Here is a 15,995-nt window from a genome sequence, read left to right as displayed (position 1 = left end):
TCCAGGCAACCACTGATCTACTTTTCTGTCTCTATTATAATAATTTATTTTCTGATTAGAAAAGTAATAGTTTCCTATTTTGGATAATTTAAATAATTCCAAAGAGAAAAACTGTGAATGAAGCCAGAATCCCCCTCATTGACCTGGCACCAGGCTTCTCTCTCTCCAGCTGCTGCCTTCTGCTGACTCCTTGACTGCCACAGCTGGCAGGGTCCACACCAGCACCGCGACCACCCTCCACGCCATTCCTTTTGCCCAGCCTACCCCTGCCCCACCTCACGATGCCCCATCTTTTGAAGGTCTGTCTCACATCCGCCGCTTAACAGAGATTTCCCTGGTATCCAGGCTAGAAATAATGTTCTCTTCGTGGAAGTTCAATGATGTCTCAGTCCTGGCTCCTCTGGTATCTAGGCTAGAAATAATGTGTTTTCCTTGAAGTTCCATGGTGTCTCATTCCTGGCTCTCAAGAGTTTCCACTTGGTAGTTTACTTACCTAAATGTGTGGCGAGTCTCCCCTGTTCACCCGCGGGGAGGGGCTATCTGAGGACTGAGGTCCTCACTAGCTTGTTTTTGTTTCCTAACTCATCCGTACACCCCCCTCTCCTGCCACTACTCTGGCCACATGTGGCTCCTTTACAGTGGTCATCAGAGCTGTCCTTGGAGCCTGGCCAACATGGTGAAACCCCGTCTCTACTAATAATACAAGAATTAACCGGGCATGGTGGCATGTGCCTGTAATCCCAGCTACCTGGGAGGCTGAGGCAGGGGAATCACTTGAACCTGGGAGGTGGAGGTTGCAGTGAGCCAAGATCCGCACCACTGCACTCCAGCCTGGGCAACAGAGTGAAACTGTGTCTTAAAAAATAAAAAAAAAATTGGTCATTGAGTGTCTCATTGCCCACTAGGCTGTGGGCCCCGTCCCCAGCATCCAGAGGTCACACTCACTGCTGAAATGAACGAAGAACGAAAGCAAGCCGACCAGGTGGGTCTGCATGTCCGTGGAGTGTTCACTCTTCTCCACCTGAATGTTTTTGCTGTAGGTCCCAAAGCGTAGTTGACCTCTTCTCACCCTAATCTATTATTAACAGTACCTAAGTTCTTATTGGAATTAACGAATAATCTCAAAATAGATGGATAAACCAAATTGTGATGAATTTCTTTTTCTCTGCTGCAGAGAATCTTGTTTTTCCCACTCACTCATGTGTACATTCGTGTGTATACTCCCCCTTCATGAAAAATCTAAGATTCTCTTCAGAAATACGCATTTTAACTTGTGGGCACTTTAACTTTCTTCCCCGCCCAGCCCACCTTATCACTGGATGGTTCTGGTGCCTTTGGCTCAGGCTCCCCCCACCAGCCGCCCGCCAGCAACTCAAATCCTCCCCATAAGCTGCCTTCTTTCTTGCACGTGCCTTGTTCTAGACCGCACGGCGTCGGCTCCCAGCCAGGCAGGGTTCAGGGCCAAATTGACCTGTGCCGGTAACTCTGATCATGGTTTTGTATGATCGTGTAGATGAGTGGGCAGTGAGCATCTCAGGGGTCAGTAACTGGGACAGTTACGCTTCCTTCTTCCCAAGCCCAGGCCAGCTGGCCTGACCACCTAAAACCTAAGTCGCTGTTTTCTCACCTTTCATCAACGAGGAGCCATTGGTATCTGTGCAGTGTAAAATATGCTGCTATGCAATATTCTTAGAATTTTACATTCTTGGTGTGTATGTACGTAATTCTTCCTCTGAAAGGGCAGGCATTGTGTTTCATTTACCTTTGTAATTTTTTTTTTTTTTTTTTTGAGACAGTCTTGCTCTGTTGCCTAGGCTGGAGTGCAGTGGGGTCATCTCAGCTCACTGCAACCTCCGCCTCCTGGGTTCAAGTGATTCTCCTGCCTCAGCGTCCAGAGTAGCTAGGATTACAGGCGTGCACCACCTCACCTGGCTCATTTTTGTATTTTTAACAGAGATGGGGTTTTGCTGTGTTGGTCAGCCTGGTCTCGAACTCCTGACCTCAGGTGATCTGCCTGCCTCGGCCTCCCAAAGTGCTGGAATTACAGGCATGAGCCACCACACCCAGCCTCCTTTGTAAATTTATCTACTGTTGCTGTCTGCAAAATAGGTGTTCAATAAATGCACTTGAATGAATGAATTCACACATGCATTTGCTATATTATGTTTGGTTTAAGGTGTTAATAGAACTAACATTTTATCTGAAACCCCTGTAGATTCTGTCTTTCATGTATTCGATGCTCAGAAAAATATTTTAGTATACTGATTTCTTCCATCAATATTTTTCAAGCCTCTATTCTAGGCCAAGCCCCATGCTAAGAGCTCTGGGAAACATAAAATATAATAAAGGTGGATGCTACCCTTTAGAACTTAGGGTATGAGATCACTAAGATGAATGCAGGGAAGAGCCTGCCAAGTGCCTTAAAACATTTAGAAAAGGGGCTGGGCGCAGTGGCTCATACCTGTAATCCCAGCTCATTGGGAGGCCGAGGCAGGTGGATCACCTGAGGTCAGGAGTTTGAGAACAGCCTAACCAACATGGCGAAACCCCATCTCTACTAAAAATACAACAAGTAGCCAGGCATGGTGGTGGGTGCTTGTAATCCCAGCAACTTGGGAGGCTGAGGCGGGAGGATCACTTGAACCTGGGAAGCGGAGGTTGCGGTGAGCCGAGATCACACCACTGCACTCCAGCCTGGGTGAGACTTCATCTAAAAAAAAAAAAAAAAATAGAAAAGAAAATATTGGAGGATTTGGGGGAGGGAGGGATCACATTCTGCTGGGGTTGCTTAGTAGAGAAGGTGGCATTTGAGTAACTCCTGATGGATGAGAAGGCTTTGAACAGCAGGGATAGGGAAGACGTTTCCGTCGAATAGAACAAATTGAGCACATGCATACAATCAGGGAAGGAGAGAGTTCACTTTGGAGAAACAGAAGATGAAACATGGTAAATAAGGATGGATTGTGGAGAGTGTGAAATGTGGGAACAAGTAGTTTAGTCTTTATTAGGGACACAACCCCAGACAAGCCTGCCATAGCCCTGAAAGAGGGATTGGGGCAGGCAGAGACTAGGAGGCAGTGGCAGGGAGCAGGAGAAGCCATAGCCTTAGTCCCAAGAAGGAGCAGTGAGGCCCAGCTGAGGCAGTGGACGTGAGAATGGCATGGAGGGAATGTTGGAGGACCGGTCTGCGTATGTTGGGTTAAGACCTGGAATTTGTTGAGAAGCGTGCCACACGGCTGGGTGGCAGCAGCGGGGTCAGAGATGACTCTTGGGTGTCGAGCAAGTGAGGAGGGTGGGAGGGAGGGCTTTGTAGGAAGGAAGAGGATTGGAGGAAGCAGAGCTGGCTGCATACTCGGGTACTTGGGGCTGCCTGCAAGTGAAGGGAAATGTGGCCCTGGAGGTGGGAACTGTGACGGGAGTTGCATTCCTCACTCACCTGTCTGGCTGCCAAGACTGACAATGACAGTGGAAATCTAGGCGTGCTTGCTGTTGTAGGTTACTCATCAGCATGGCCTTCTGTTTGTCCTTGTTCCTTCCAGTCGTCCCTAAGACCTCGCCTTAAACTGCGCTTTTCAGCATTTAAAAATTTAATGCTTAAGGCTGATCTTAGCAAGACATAGCTGATGACATTCTACCTTGGAGGAAGGCCAGGTACATGAGAAATGTTGAGTTGTTTAATCCTAGGGCAGAAGTTCCCCAAAAAAGTTATTTCTGAAATGACAGTCATTAATTGATCATTTACTTGGCAGAATTGGCTGTGGATGCAGACGTTATTATACACCTTACCAGTGTTTTCCAAGTACATTTCTGTTTCTAATGGAAAATTTAGGCCAGGCGTGGTGGCTCATGCCTGTAATCCCAGCACTTTGGGAGGCCAAAGCAGGTGGATCGCTTAAGTCTAGGAGTTCAAGACTAGCCTGAGCAACACAGTGAAACCCTATCTACAAAAACTACAAAAAGAAATTAGCCAAGCATGGTGGCCCGTGCCTACAGTCCCAGCTACTCGGGAGGCTAAGGTGGGAGGATCGCCTGAGCTCAGGAAGTTGAGGCTGAAGTGCCCTCCAACCTGGGTGACACAGTGAGACCCTGTTTCAAAAAAAAAAGAAAAAAAATGTAGTACACTGAATGGTGTATAGAAATCGGATCCCATACTGCCTTAAAAGTGGTGCCATTTTATCTTCCTGTTTAAGATAATTATACTAAAAATAAAACTTTCCTTTGCATGATGGTGTGAGTGAATACATAAGGTCCCAAGTCCCTCCTCTTGTCCTCCTTCTCTGGGCCTGTAATCTAGGAGCCCAGAGTGTCACAGAAGCCACAGGGGCCCAGCAGTGGGAACTGGCCCTTGGGTTGATTCAGGGGAGTGGTCCAAGCCTGGGAAGTATGAAAGTGGGTTTCCAGCTCGTTTGCCACTTGAGGGAGGGAATCTTTTCAGGCTCAGGGCTCTGGGTCTGTACCTGAAGGCTCTTCCTGACTGAAGCTTCGCATCTTGAGTTGAGTCGCATTTGAACTGCTGTCACAGAGACTTGCTTGCTCCTCATGTGCCTGTTGGTTAGGAGGCTTCCATTTCACCCGATTTAATCCATGTGGACAGTGTGTGTCCCCACTCTCGTGCCTTCTTGCTTCAGGGAGAAGAATGGGGGCACCAAGGCTCTTGGCTTTCCTGTTCCCTTTTATCTCCTTTCCCTAGCAACACCCCCCACAACACATACCCTCACACACTCACCCACACCGCACCCCCCCACAATCACACCCCCCCTCACAATCACACCCTCACTCTCACACCCTCACACTCACACCCCCCCCACACAATCACACCCTCTCATATCCACCCTCATACACTCTCACAACCACACACACAACATGCAATCACTCACATCCACACTCCACACAACCACACACCCCACACACACAAAATCACATCCACACTCACACACTCATATCTCATGCACTCACATCCACACACTCTCACAACCACACAACACACACCCCACTCAATCACACCCACTCACATCCACACTCACAACCACACAACACACACCCCACGCAATCACACCCACAATCACACTCACAACCACACTCATACACACCCGTGCATCACAATCACTCATATCCACACCCTCACTCACACCCTCACAATCACACCCCCCCACATCCACACTCAGTCACATCTTCAATCACACACACTCTCACACAATCACATTCACAATCATTCACCCCCAACTCACATCCACACACACACTCACACAATCACTCACATGTTCTCTCACACACCTACACATACATTCACTCACACACACCCTTACTCGTGCATTCACTCTTATACTCAAGCACACACTTACACCCTTACACACCCACTTACACCCCCACAGTCACACCCCCACACTCACATCCACACAATCTGTCACATCCACATTCACACTCACCCACACACCCATACACAATCACATTCACACACTCACATCCACTCACATCCCCACACAATCACACCCACACACACCCATACACACATTCACACACAATCACTCACATCCACAATTACACCCTGACACCCTCACACACCCACACACAATCACATTCACACATATCCACACTCACACAATAACATCCTCACACAATCACACCCTCACAGTCAACATGCTCCCTCACACACCTACACGATCACTCATACCCACATTCACTCACACATACCCTCATGTGCATTCACCCTTATACTCAAGCACACAGTCACACCCTTACACACCCACACACACCCTCATTTAGTTGTACACACTCATTGACACACACTCTCCCTCCCCAACATACACACATTTCTTTTCTCATTCACACCCAGCATTTGCTCGTATGCCTTTGCAGCAGACAGAAGACTCTGCCTTTGTTTCCCCTGCTTGGAGCTTGCTGTGAAGACTGGGGCCTGGGGCCCAGAGCACCAACCCCAGTACAGCCCAGCTTATGGGTGGAGCCGTGATTGAGAGTCAGAAGTGGGGGTTTCCTTTTATTCCAGGCTTTTGATGTAATTCTGTCATTGACTGTTTTGAAATATTTTTTCTTCACTGCAATGATTGTCTCTTTACAAACTTTATAGCATAACAATATAAGATTGTTAGTGTGAAAAATATACAGACCTAGACTTTTCATTTGTCCTTTATTCATTTGTAAGATGAAATTGTTACAAAGAATGTATGACTGAATAAGGCACAGTACATGCACCGGCCAGGTTTTAGGTGGAGGTGAATCATTATCAAATGTTTTCTGTAATGTCCTTGCTATCCTTACTTTAGATTCACAAGGAAGCTGAATAAGAATCTCCTTTTGTTTTTGTTTTTTAGATTCAGAATATGAACAACATAATCTCCTTCCCTTTGGACAGTTTGCTGAAGGGGGACCTGAAAGGAGTGAAAGGGGTATGACATTGACACTGTGACACCGGGGGCAGCTTTTAGACCATTTAATGTAGAGTCACAGTAACTTGGCCTGCCGGGCAGCAGCCACGCCAGTACGTTCTCATTGGGACGACTGGATGGCTCTTTTATCTCCGCTTCCTCTGATTTGCCATCTTGGGACCACCTTTCAGCCAGAAAGGTGGTGACTTTTGGCCTTTCTGGCCGTCCTGTTGGCACAACAAACTTGGTGAGGGGAGGAGGCTGGGAAAGAAAAAACTGCTATGTTGGAAACAGTAAAGAGTTTCGGTCTCTCCAGGAAGCAGGGAAACCTATGGGAGAAGTCGGGCTTTCTAGCTGGCACATTGCCCATTTACCACTGGGAAAGGATCCTAGCAAGGGTGTATTTTCCTGCTGGGAAGGTCGCAGTCGTCAGGCATGAGCTGGCTTTGTCTCTCTGTCCTTCAGAGGACGTTGGCTGTTTAGGATATGCCTAGCCACCATAAGCACGCAGGCCAGGAGCTGTTTAAGGGGGCAGCAGACAGGGCTGGAGGGGCGTTTGCTCATGAGCACGCAGGCCAGGAGCTGTTTCGGGGGCAGTGGACAAGCCTAGAGAGGCGTTTGCTGGGCAGCACGCTGCTCCTGCGCGTCGCCAGCCCTGACAGACTTGCACCACGAAAGGGACATGATTGTGGCTGCCTTCTCGGGAGACTCAAATTCTTTGGATCTGCACATGATTCCTGGGTCCCATCGGGGATGACTGGAAACCCAGTCTGACCCATCTCCAGGAGCTCTACAGAGGCCTCTCAGGGTCTCCTTCACAGAGTGTGCCCGGAGAGAGCTGTTCAGACACATTCCCCATCGAGCCTTCAGGGGCTTGGAGAACAGGTCAGCGGAGTTAGCCCAGCTGATGGGCAGGAAGGCATCCCAGGCAGAGGAAAGGCGCAGGTGCGCACGGGGTGCAGAGCTCAGTGCTGCATGTCAGGCTGCCAGGGCGCCGGAGGAGCCAGTTCGTGTAGGGACTTGTATGCCAGGCTGTGGCACTTGGGCCTTACCTGAGGCCATTGAAAAGCCAAAAAGTAGTCAACAACAACAAGATTTCTGTCTCCCTGAAGAACCCCTTTGAAGGGAGTATAAATAGGTGGAGACCATTCGATAGAATTTCCAGTGGCTCAGTAGTTTTTGAGGCAGGCTTTACCAGAGTGTATGAAGTCCTGAATTGCACACGGAAGAGCAGTAGGAGACCCCAGGAGGATGTGGCGGCCTTTCTCTTCCTGCTGTTGGGCTTAAAGCAGGGTTAGATGTGATGAGATCCATCTATCAGAGTTCCTTTCTTTTAGAGAGACATCCTGAAATATTTGCAGATTAAAGGTTGTCTTTCAGGGTTTACTTTCAGATTAGGCCCAGGGCAGGGAGTAGGGCACAAGTGACACAAGGTGGCCCAGGAGTGTCATAACTGGGTGGCAGCACCTTGCTTTTGTGTGCATTTAGTATATTATATATTATTTTAAGAGAAAGAAGGGAAATGCCACCGCTAGTCTACTTAAAGGCATGTGCTTTTGGTTCTTTATCTTTCATGGGATTACATACGTCATTTATTGCAGAAATTAATGATCCTTTCAGGGCTAGTACAGGGATCAGTAAGTTTATCTTGCACAGAAGTGAATGATTAGTCTTGCCTAATTTATTACTCTTTGTTTGCAGGATCTGAAAAAGCCTTTTGATAAAGCTTGGAAGGACTATGAAACAAAAATGTGAGTGTTCTCGTTTTTAAAATTATGTATAGGTAATTTGAGATTTCAAATTTAAACCAGCCTCTTATTGCTTAAAGGGATTGTCTAAACCTTAATCGAGAAAAGAATTTTTATCAGCTGTGTTGCTGTGGTTCGTTTTGATGACAGATGTGTTTGGTGATGCTATCTTCTTCTTTTCATCTGTTTTCCCCTGTTCCTTTGTCTAAGATGTCATAGTGTTTATAGGATGTTATTTTCAGGAAAGTTCATTGAGGGAATTTAAGACCAATTTCTCTCAGGAGGTTTTTCTTTCTGTTTTTGTTTTTAAACACTTTGTCCATTCCGTTACCATTTTTGATAGCAGGGCAGTTTTCAGACTTCATCTTCCTGCTGATTTGTGAAAACTGCTTAGCTTTGTATCTGTGTTTCTCTGAAATACCAGTTCCCTTGGTTTTAGAAAGAGGGTTCAATACCTGTCTCCTTCAGATTCATCTGCTAAAAAATAACCTGAAGAATGGAGAATTGATTCTTGGATGTGAACTACGGTTTCTACAAGAAGTAGAATTGGTTTCCTGACCCAAAGTCAACCAACAGACAAGACTGTTGGTCGACTTCAGGCAGTTGTAACTTCCCCAATCACAGTTTCTCATCCCTAGAGTAGAGAGAGTCGAGCTACAGGGAATTGATCAAGCAAGTAATTGTGGGGGGAATAATGGCTTCAATTATTTTAAATACTGGAAAGATACGAAATGTGGTATTTACTTTATAATCTCTGTGCCTTGGGTAATGTTGAGTGCTCTGATTGGAAATAGAAACTTTCATATGAAGCTATCTGTTAAAGTAAAAGGTGTTATGAGGAAGTCATTTCAAATCTAAGTACAAATATTTCATTAGATTGTTGTTGTTGTTGTTTTTTAAAAAAAAAACTAGCTCGGGATATATCTTTCCAGTGGTGAAGGATCACAAAGCTCAAGTCAGTGAGCCCCACACCTTTGATTCTCCTTCTATCCATGGGAATCTTACATTTCCATACCCGAGGTTGTTCGGCCCCAAGTTCTGGAGTTTCACTGATGGTGTACATTCATTCAGAAGCACAGGCAGAGTGTGGACTAGAGAACCCTGCGGTCCGTTCAGCCCAGGGAGGCCCCCACCCAGGATCCCTGGTCCATCAGCATCCTTTATCTGTGTGCCAGTTGTGTGAAATAAATGGGGAGGGACCAGCGGATTCCTGCTTTGCAGAGGGAAAACCAAGAGTCAGTGGTTTCTGCTGGTCAGCCAGTAAGAGTAATTGAGCCAGGCCAGGAAGCAGCTTTCCCACTTCACTCAGCCGCACTTGCTGCCCCTCTCCGTGGCTGATAGGAAATGATGCTGTGTGTGACTAGGCCAAGGGCAGAAAGGGCTTTCTGAAGAAGAGTGCCTGAGAGAGTTGTCTGGTTCTGAAAAGAAAAGGTTTCGAAGAAGGATAACATCAAATTCTGTAAAATCGAGACACACATGGGTAGGATGGGGACAGAATTCCTCACAAAACCCTAGTATTTAGGAGGAGGGAGCAGCACCCTTTAAACTTGAAGTAATTGTAGGATAAATAAAGGAAGTAATTATTAATGTGAGAGATTCATTTATCCCAAGAGGTTTTGTGATATGTAACAACCATAATAGCTTTTCGATGTCTTTAAAATACCAGGGCAGTAGTCCCATACCTGATTATTAAGAGAAATGACCAGTGTCTGGATGGTCTCTTGCTTGTGAAGGAGTGTCAGGGACACCTTGGAGTTGTATAATTCTACTCCCAGGGACGCTCCGGTCACACTCCGTCCCAGATGCATAAACTCATTAAACAACAACATCCCTCCCAAAGGGTCTCCTGTGTGTTTATTTTTCACTCATTCACTCCTTCAAATTATTGAGAACCTACACAGTTCAGGACACACAGAGAAATTACATTTCTTGCCTCTTCTTAAACACTGTAGTCCTCCTTGCGCTAATGACAGGGAGCCCTCTGGAAGCCCGAGTAGCCCATTTCATCACTGGATACCTTTGAAAGAACATGCTACTTGGGTCTTCTGGTGTCTACTTGAGGCTCTACAGAAAGAGCTGCTTCCCTTGCCTTCATGGCGGCCCTTTCTGTTTTTTGAGTGCTCCTTTTCTCCAGAATAAAAACTCACGGCTATTTCAAGCCCACCTTAGCAGACATGATTTTGTGGCTCTTTTTTACCCTGGTGGCTCTTCTTTGGATGTGATCATTGGTCAGTTTTTACCCTGAACTGCACACTCGACATTTAGGTAATACAGGTTAGGCACGAGATGAGTGTAGAGAGGATAATTAAGCCGACAGCATGGAAAGGTGGTTGGTCGTCTTCTACAGTGATGAGCAGTCTTGTAGGTCAAGGCAGAGAGCTGGCCTGGCTTCACTGAGTGAGGAGGTGATGACAGAGACTAGGGAGGAAGTCCAGGAAGAGAAACAGCGGGTCGGGAAGAGTCAGACGGTGCCCTTGGGTTACTAGAGGGGCAGGCAGGTTCTGAATGCTGATGCCAAAGGAACCCTCCAAGCCTTGTGCAGACTTCCCACCTCCTCTGACCCACACCTGACTCAAAGCAGGTGCTTAGGAAATACTTGTTGAGTAAGTGGGAAGACCGATTTGACATCTTCATGAGGACACCCATTTTCCTTTTGAGGGATTTGAGAGGCTGCCTGTGCTGAAACATGTGGTGAGTGTTGGTCTCACCAAGCTGGGTACTGGGGCAGCTTCAAGGCTGTCCCTTTGAGTTCCGTGCCAACAGGCATCTTGATTTATCCTTGCTTTCACATGTAGAACCAAGATAGAAAAGGAGAAAAAGGAACACGCCAAGCTCCATGGGATGATTCGGACTGAAATAAGTGGAGCGGAAATTGCTGAAGAGATGGAAAAGGAGAGGCGCTTCTTCCAGCTACAGATGTGCGAGGTAAGGCGGTGGTGAAGGCAGGTCCTACAGCCCAGGCTGTGCTGGCTCTGCCCTCACCTGTGAGAGCTTCTCACCGATACCAGCGGCTTCAGAGAAAATGCCACATGCATTATTGGACTCCCTTTGCCCCTGTGTTGACATTTCTTTTACTAGGGAAGTGTTAGCCTCCTGGAGGGTAGAATTAGGTTTCTTTAACACCAATATTTTCTTAAAAGTAGAGAAAAACCACTAAATGTATAGAATGTTCTTTCTGGCCTCACATACGTACTCTTGCTAAAATATGTATTCCTTGGGTGTATTTAAATGACATCTCTGAGTTCCCTTGTACCAATGGAGTCAGTGGCTGGCTTGTGGGAGGGTGAGAAGTCAGCTGAAAACAACATACAGCGATGACAGACCATGTCCTGTGTCAGTGTCTGTGAGTGGATGGGAAGCCACGTCACCTGTTTGACTTCCTCCTAGACCTCACCTGCTCAGGCAGGGGCACTCATCCAGCCCGAAGCCCCAGGTGGCCTGGGGAGTGCCTCTCAGCTCCACTCCATCCCGCCCGCAGCCTCAGCCCTTCCCTTAGTGAGGGGGAGGCAGCAGGATGGACACTCTCAGAGTATTTCTCTGAGACCAGAGACCATGGGTCATGAAGGCCTTTACAGCTTTTTTATTTTTATGCCTTGATTGCCAGGTACATGTATACAAATGGCACATGGAAACAGCTGCCACCTCTGCCTGGGGTTGGTTCCTCCTGGCGGCTCCAGCGAAGCTCCCTCGCGCTGGATGGCATTTGTTTCCCTCTCATAGCAGTGCAAACTTAGGTTTCAAATGTACAAAATGCATGGGTGTGTTCGTGACAGGCATTGAAGCTGGCATTGGCCAGCTCTTAATTCCCTCTAAGCAATCAACAACAAAGCTGATCGAGAAGGCACTTTCTGATTTTGGAATGTATGTTTGTTAATTGTAGCAGGAGCTTAACCTTTATAAATACGTATATCTTAGAAATGTATTTAAACGAGTTTTTATTCCCAGAGCAGACTCTTAAGTGGTCAGCAGAGGGGAATCAGCCCCAGGAATCAGGGTGGCAGTTGAAAGTTAAGTCCATTTTGTCTAATGTTAGAATATCTACTTATCTTAGTCTGTTTTCTGTTGCTATAACTGAATACCTGAGACTGGGTAATTTATAAAGAAAAGAAATTTCCCAGTTCTGGAGGCTGCCAAGTCCAAGGTTGAGGGGCAGCATCTGGTGAGGACCTTCTTGCTGGTGGGGACTCTGCAGAACCCTAAATCAGTGCAGGACATCACATGGTGGGGGCCTCACAAGAGGCAGCCAAACTGGCTTTTTAATAACAGACCCACTCTTCTCATAACTGTTCCACTCCCTCAATAATCCATGAATGGATTAATCCACTCATGAGGGCAAAGCCCTCATGACCCAGTCACCTCCCAAAGGTTCTACCACTCAACACTGCTGCATTGGGGACCAAGTTTCCAACAGGTAAACTTTTAGGGGACACATTGAAACCATATCAACACTCCAGCTCTTTTGGTTACTATTTGCACCCTTTTACATTCAACCTGTGTACATCTTTGACTCGGAAGTGTATCACTTATAGATAATATATGTAGCTGGATCATGTTTTTCTTCTCAGTTTGACAATCTCTGCCTTTCGATTGGATTGTTTAATCCATTAACATTGAATGTTACTATTGATATGATTGGATTTACTTCTGTTCTTTTTTTTATGTCTGTCTCATGTCTTTTGCTACTTGATTCCTCCTTTACTGCGTTGTTTTTCATTGAGAGAATGTTTAGAGATATTCACTAGATGAAAAACAAGCAAATATTTTTAAATATTCACTTGATGAAATGAATTCTCAAAGCCTTTAAACTTAAAGGGTTCTTGTAGATAGGAGAATGGATGTTTTTATACACATTTTTTTGTAAACACATATCATGTATAGTATAAGAGGTTGCATTCTCAAAAGAAAAACACGTGTAATCCCAGCACTTTGGGAGGCCGAGGCAGGCGGATCACAAGGTCAGGAGATCGAGACCATCCTGGCTAACACAGTGAAACCCCGTCTTTACTAAAAATACAAAAACTTAGCCGGGCGAGGTGGCGGTCGCCTGTAGTCCCAGCTACTCGGGAGGCTGAGGCAGGAGAATGGCGTGAACCCCAGGGGGCAGAGCCTGCAGTGAGCCGAGATCACGCCACTGCACTCCAGCCTGGGCGACAGCGAGACTCTGTCTCAAAAAAAAAAAAAAGAAAAACACGTATCATGTGTAATACCACCTTCCTGGCCTACCTCATAGAGTGGCAGAGAAATCAGCGAGACAGCATGAGACAGGGACTAGGAAACTGCTGTGTGTTATACAAGCACAAAGTATTGTTGTTGTTTTTTTTTCTCAATCCTCCTTCTGTAAGGATATTGTTTCTAATTAAGTACTGTAGTAGCGCTTTACAAACAATTAGGGTGAAATTAAGTAGTAGTGTTTTACAAAGAACGAATTTGGAAAGGGGTGTTTGTGTTCAGGTCATGCTCTTTTTGGTTAGTAAAGTAGAAATCTATTTACCTAAACACTTTAAGACTACTTAAAATGCTCACTGAATTTTGAAATTCAAGTAGTATGTGAAGGTCATAGCCATGACTTGAGGAGTAATTGGTTCCCCACTTGGCTCTGTTGTTGCTTCTTGTGGTATGCACCTTGCACTGGTTACTTCTTCTCTTCTGTGTCCAGGTGAATTGATCCTGTGAACTGACTAAGTCATTTAATTTAATGGAAATACACTGTGTAGATGATGCCTCTAAGTCATAGACTTGAGCCATCTTTTGAGCAGTCCTCAGGTAGTGCTGGGTCCTGGCTCTGCAGAGCTGGCACTTGGAGGGGTCAGGCACTAATGTTTCACAGTTGAATGAGAGCTGTACTATATGCATGCATAAAAGCAGAGGTGGGCTTATCTAACAGTAAACTCACAGTTTTCACAGGAGAAGACATCTGATGAAGAGTGTAGAAGTTGGCCAGATAGTCATGGGCCATGAAGGCCTTTCTTTCCATGGGTGAGAAAGATCATTTGAAAAACAGTTCCTTGAGAATCCAACTCTGAAGTGAATTAGATTGCCTCCATTGAAATCATGTTAAAAGGCTGGGCAGGGTGGCTCACACCTGCAATCCCAGCACTTTGGGAGGCTGAGGTGGGAGGATTCCTTGAGGTTCAAGACCAGCCTAGGCAACATGGTGAGACCTTGTCTCTACAAAAAACGAAAACAAACAAACAAACAAACATGACTTTAAAAATTATTTGACTGTTTCCTCAAACTGAAGTTCTCAAGCTTTAAGTGCCTGCTGTTGTTTAGGTGTTTAAAATTTTAGTTGTCCGGGATCTAATCCAGAAAAGTGGCTTTCGGGCTTTTATTTTAAAGCTGTGGAGCCCTTTCTTCAAAATTCATTTGATAAAGAAATTCAGTATGTCAAATAGGTAATACAGACCTTCTGTGAGTGGAGAAGGCGTGAGAGATCCTCTGTTGCTGATTGTAAAAATAGTATATACTTTTTAAGAAAATTGGTTAATATAAGAAAGTATATATAAAAGGAATTAAAAATTGCCCCCAAATTTTACTTATCCAAAGATAACCACTTTGACATTAAACATCTTTATATGTCCCTATGTATACATTCAAAAAAAATCATACAAGTAGATCTTTCTCTGCTGATGCTTTATCGCCTATTTTCACTCTCTAGTATGTTGATGTCCATGTCAGAAATGTTGAGTTTTATTGGCTTAGTGGCTGCACAGTGTTTTCTGTGTGGATGCACCGTATGTTCATTTCCCACTCATTAGGTTTGGGCTGTTGCCATTGTTTACTTTTATAAACAAGATAGCAGTATATCTTCTTTTGTGTTCATCTTTGTAAACTTTTGTGGTTATCTTCTTAGAATAAATTCCTGGGAGTAGAATTTCTAGGTCAAAATGTACATACGTTTAAAAATTTGATACATTACCAAATATTTAATATCAAAAAGAAAGAGGGAAAGAATATAGGTAGATGTTACAGGCAGAAGGACAATTTGTAGCTTACAGTTTCACAGCAGCTTTCTCCCTCCTTCTTGGGCTGCAGAGAGACCTCAGCGAGCATCTGAACTTGGGTACCCCTACCCCACCCCTGCCCATCCTCAGCTGTAAAGCTGAGAGCCAGGGCATGAATCAGCAGCTTTTCCAGGGGACATTCCATTTCAGAGATCATCTCCTGACAGCAGAGGGGATGGGGACTCATGAAGTCCTTCTATTTCCTGACACTGGTGTTGTAGCTCCCTGAGGCTTTCTGATGTCTTCGTGGTCACTAATGAATTCTCCAAGTTAAAAATAGCTTTAATTCATTTCAGTTAAACTTTGTTTTTTTCCAACAATCACATCATTTTACTTGTAAGGGAAATGTCTCAGGACCAGAGACGTGATGCCAAGCATCTCAGCTACAATACGTTAGCAGTTATTGTTCCTAAAGAAAGGGACCTTGGGCAGAAGTATGTTTGAGATGGTTAGAAATCCCATTTATTTGAACCATCCATAGTCTTCCATGCAGCTAGAGTGAAGATTTCTCCTAGCAGGCTAAGATAGACTGTCTTATTACTAGGAGTTTTTGGCACTTCAATATTTAATTATCTGACCATCAGATTAATTCATGTGGCCCCAAAATAAAGAAACGGTTATGGAATCCAGGAGATACTAAGTGTCGATCATGCGCTCTACGCATTGTAAACGATGCCAGAGAAGTAGAAGGAATCATCTCAGTCCTCAGAAGCTCCTTTTAAACTCATATTCTGCTTACTTCTGTGACATTTCCTTTTCATTTTTCAACAGTATCTGCTGAAGGTCAACGAAATCAAGATTAAAAAGGGAGTAGATTTACTTCAGAATCTGATCAAATATTTTCATGCCCAATGCAAGTA

The 15,995-nt window shown here is 45.3% G+C and overlaps 1 protein-coding gene across 5 annotated transcripts in view; it reads left to right on the top strand.

Moving 5' to 3' along the window:
* Positions 1-15,995, top strand: part of ASAP2 (ArfGAP with SH3 domain, ankyrin repeat and PH domain 2) — a 199,553-nt gene that overhangs the window by 104,666 nt on the left and 78,892 nt on the right. For 4 of the 5 annotated variants that reach the window (XM_055253845.2, XM_055253843.2, XM_055253846.2 and 1 more), the window contains exons 4-7: positions 6,330-6,404; positions 8,085-8,134; positions 10,927-11,056; positions 15,907-15,992. In XM_055253845.2, the coding sequence (XP_055109820.1) occupies positions 6,330-6,404; positions 8,085-8,134; positions 10,927-11,056; positions 15,907-15,992 (341 nt within the window). The remainder of the gene's footprint in view (positions 1-6,329; positions 6,405-8,084; positions 8,135-10,926; positions 11,057-15,906; positions 15,993-15,995) is intronic. The other variant, XM_055253844.2, reaches the window with a different exon arrangement.

The sequence above is a fragment of the Symphalangus syndactylus genome, chromosome 18, assembly GCF_028878055.3.
Source record: "Symphalangus syndactylus isolate Jambi chromosome 18, NHGRI_mSymSyn1-v2.1_pri, whole genome shotgun sequence".
NCBI classification, from domain to species: Eukaryota; Metazoa; Chordata; class Mammalia; order Primates; family Hylobatidae; genus Symphalangus; species Symphalangus syndactylus.
The sequence above is the reverse complement of the archived record's forward strand: the minus strand, read 5'-3'. Positions and strand labels throughout refer to the sequence as shown.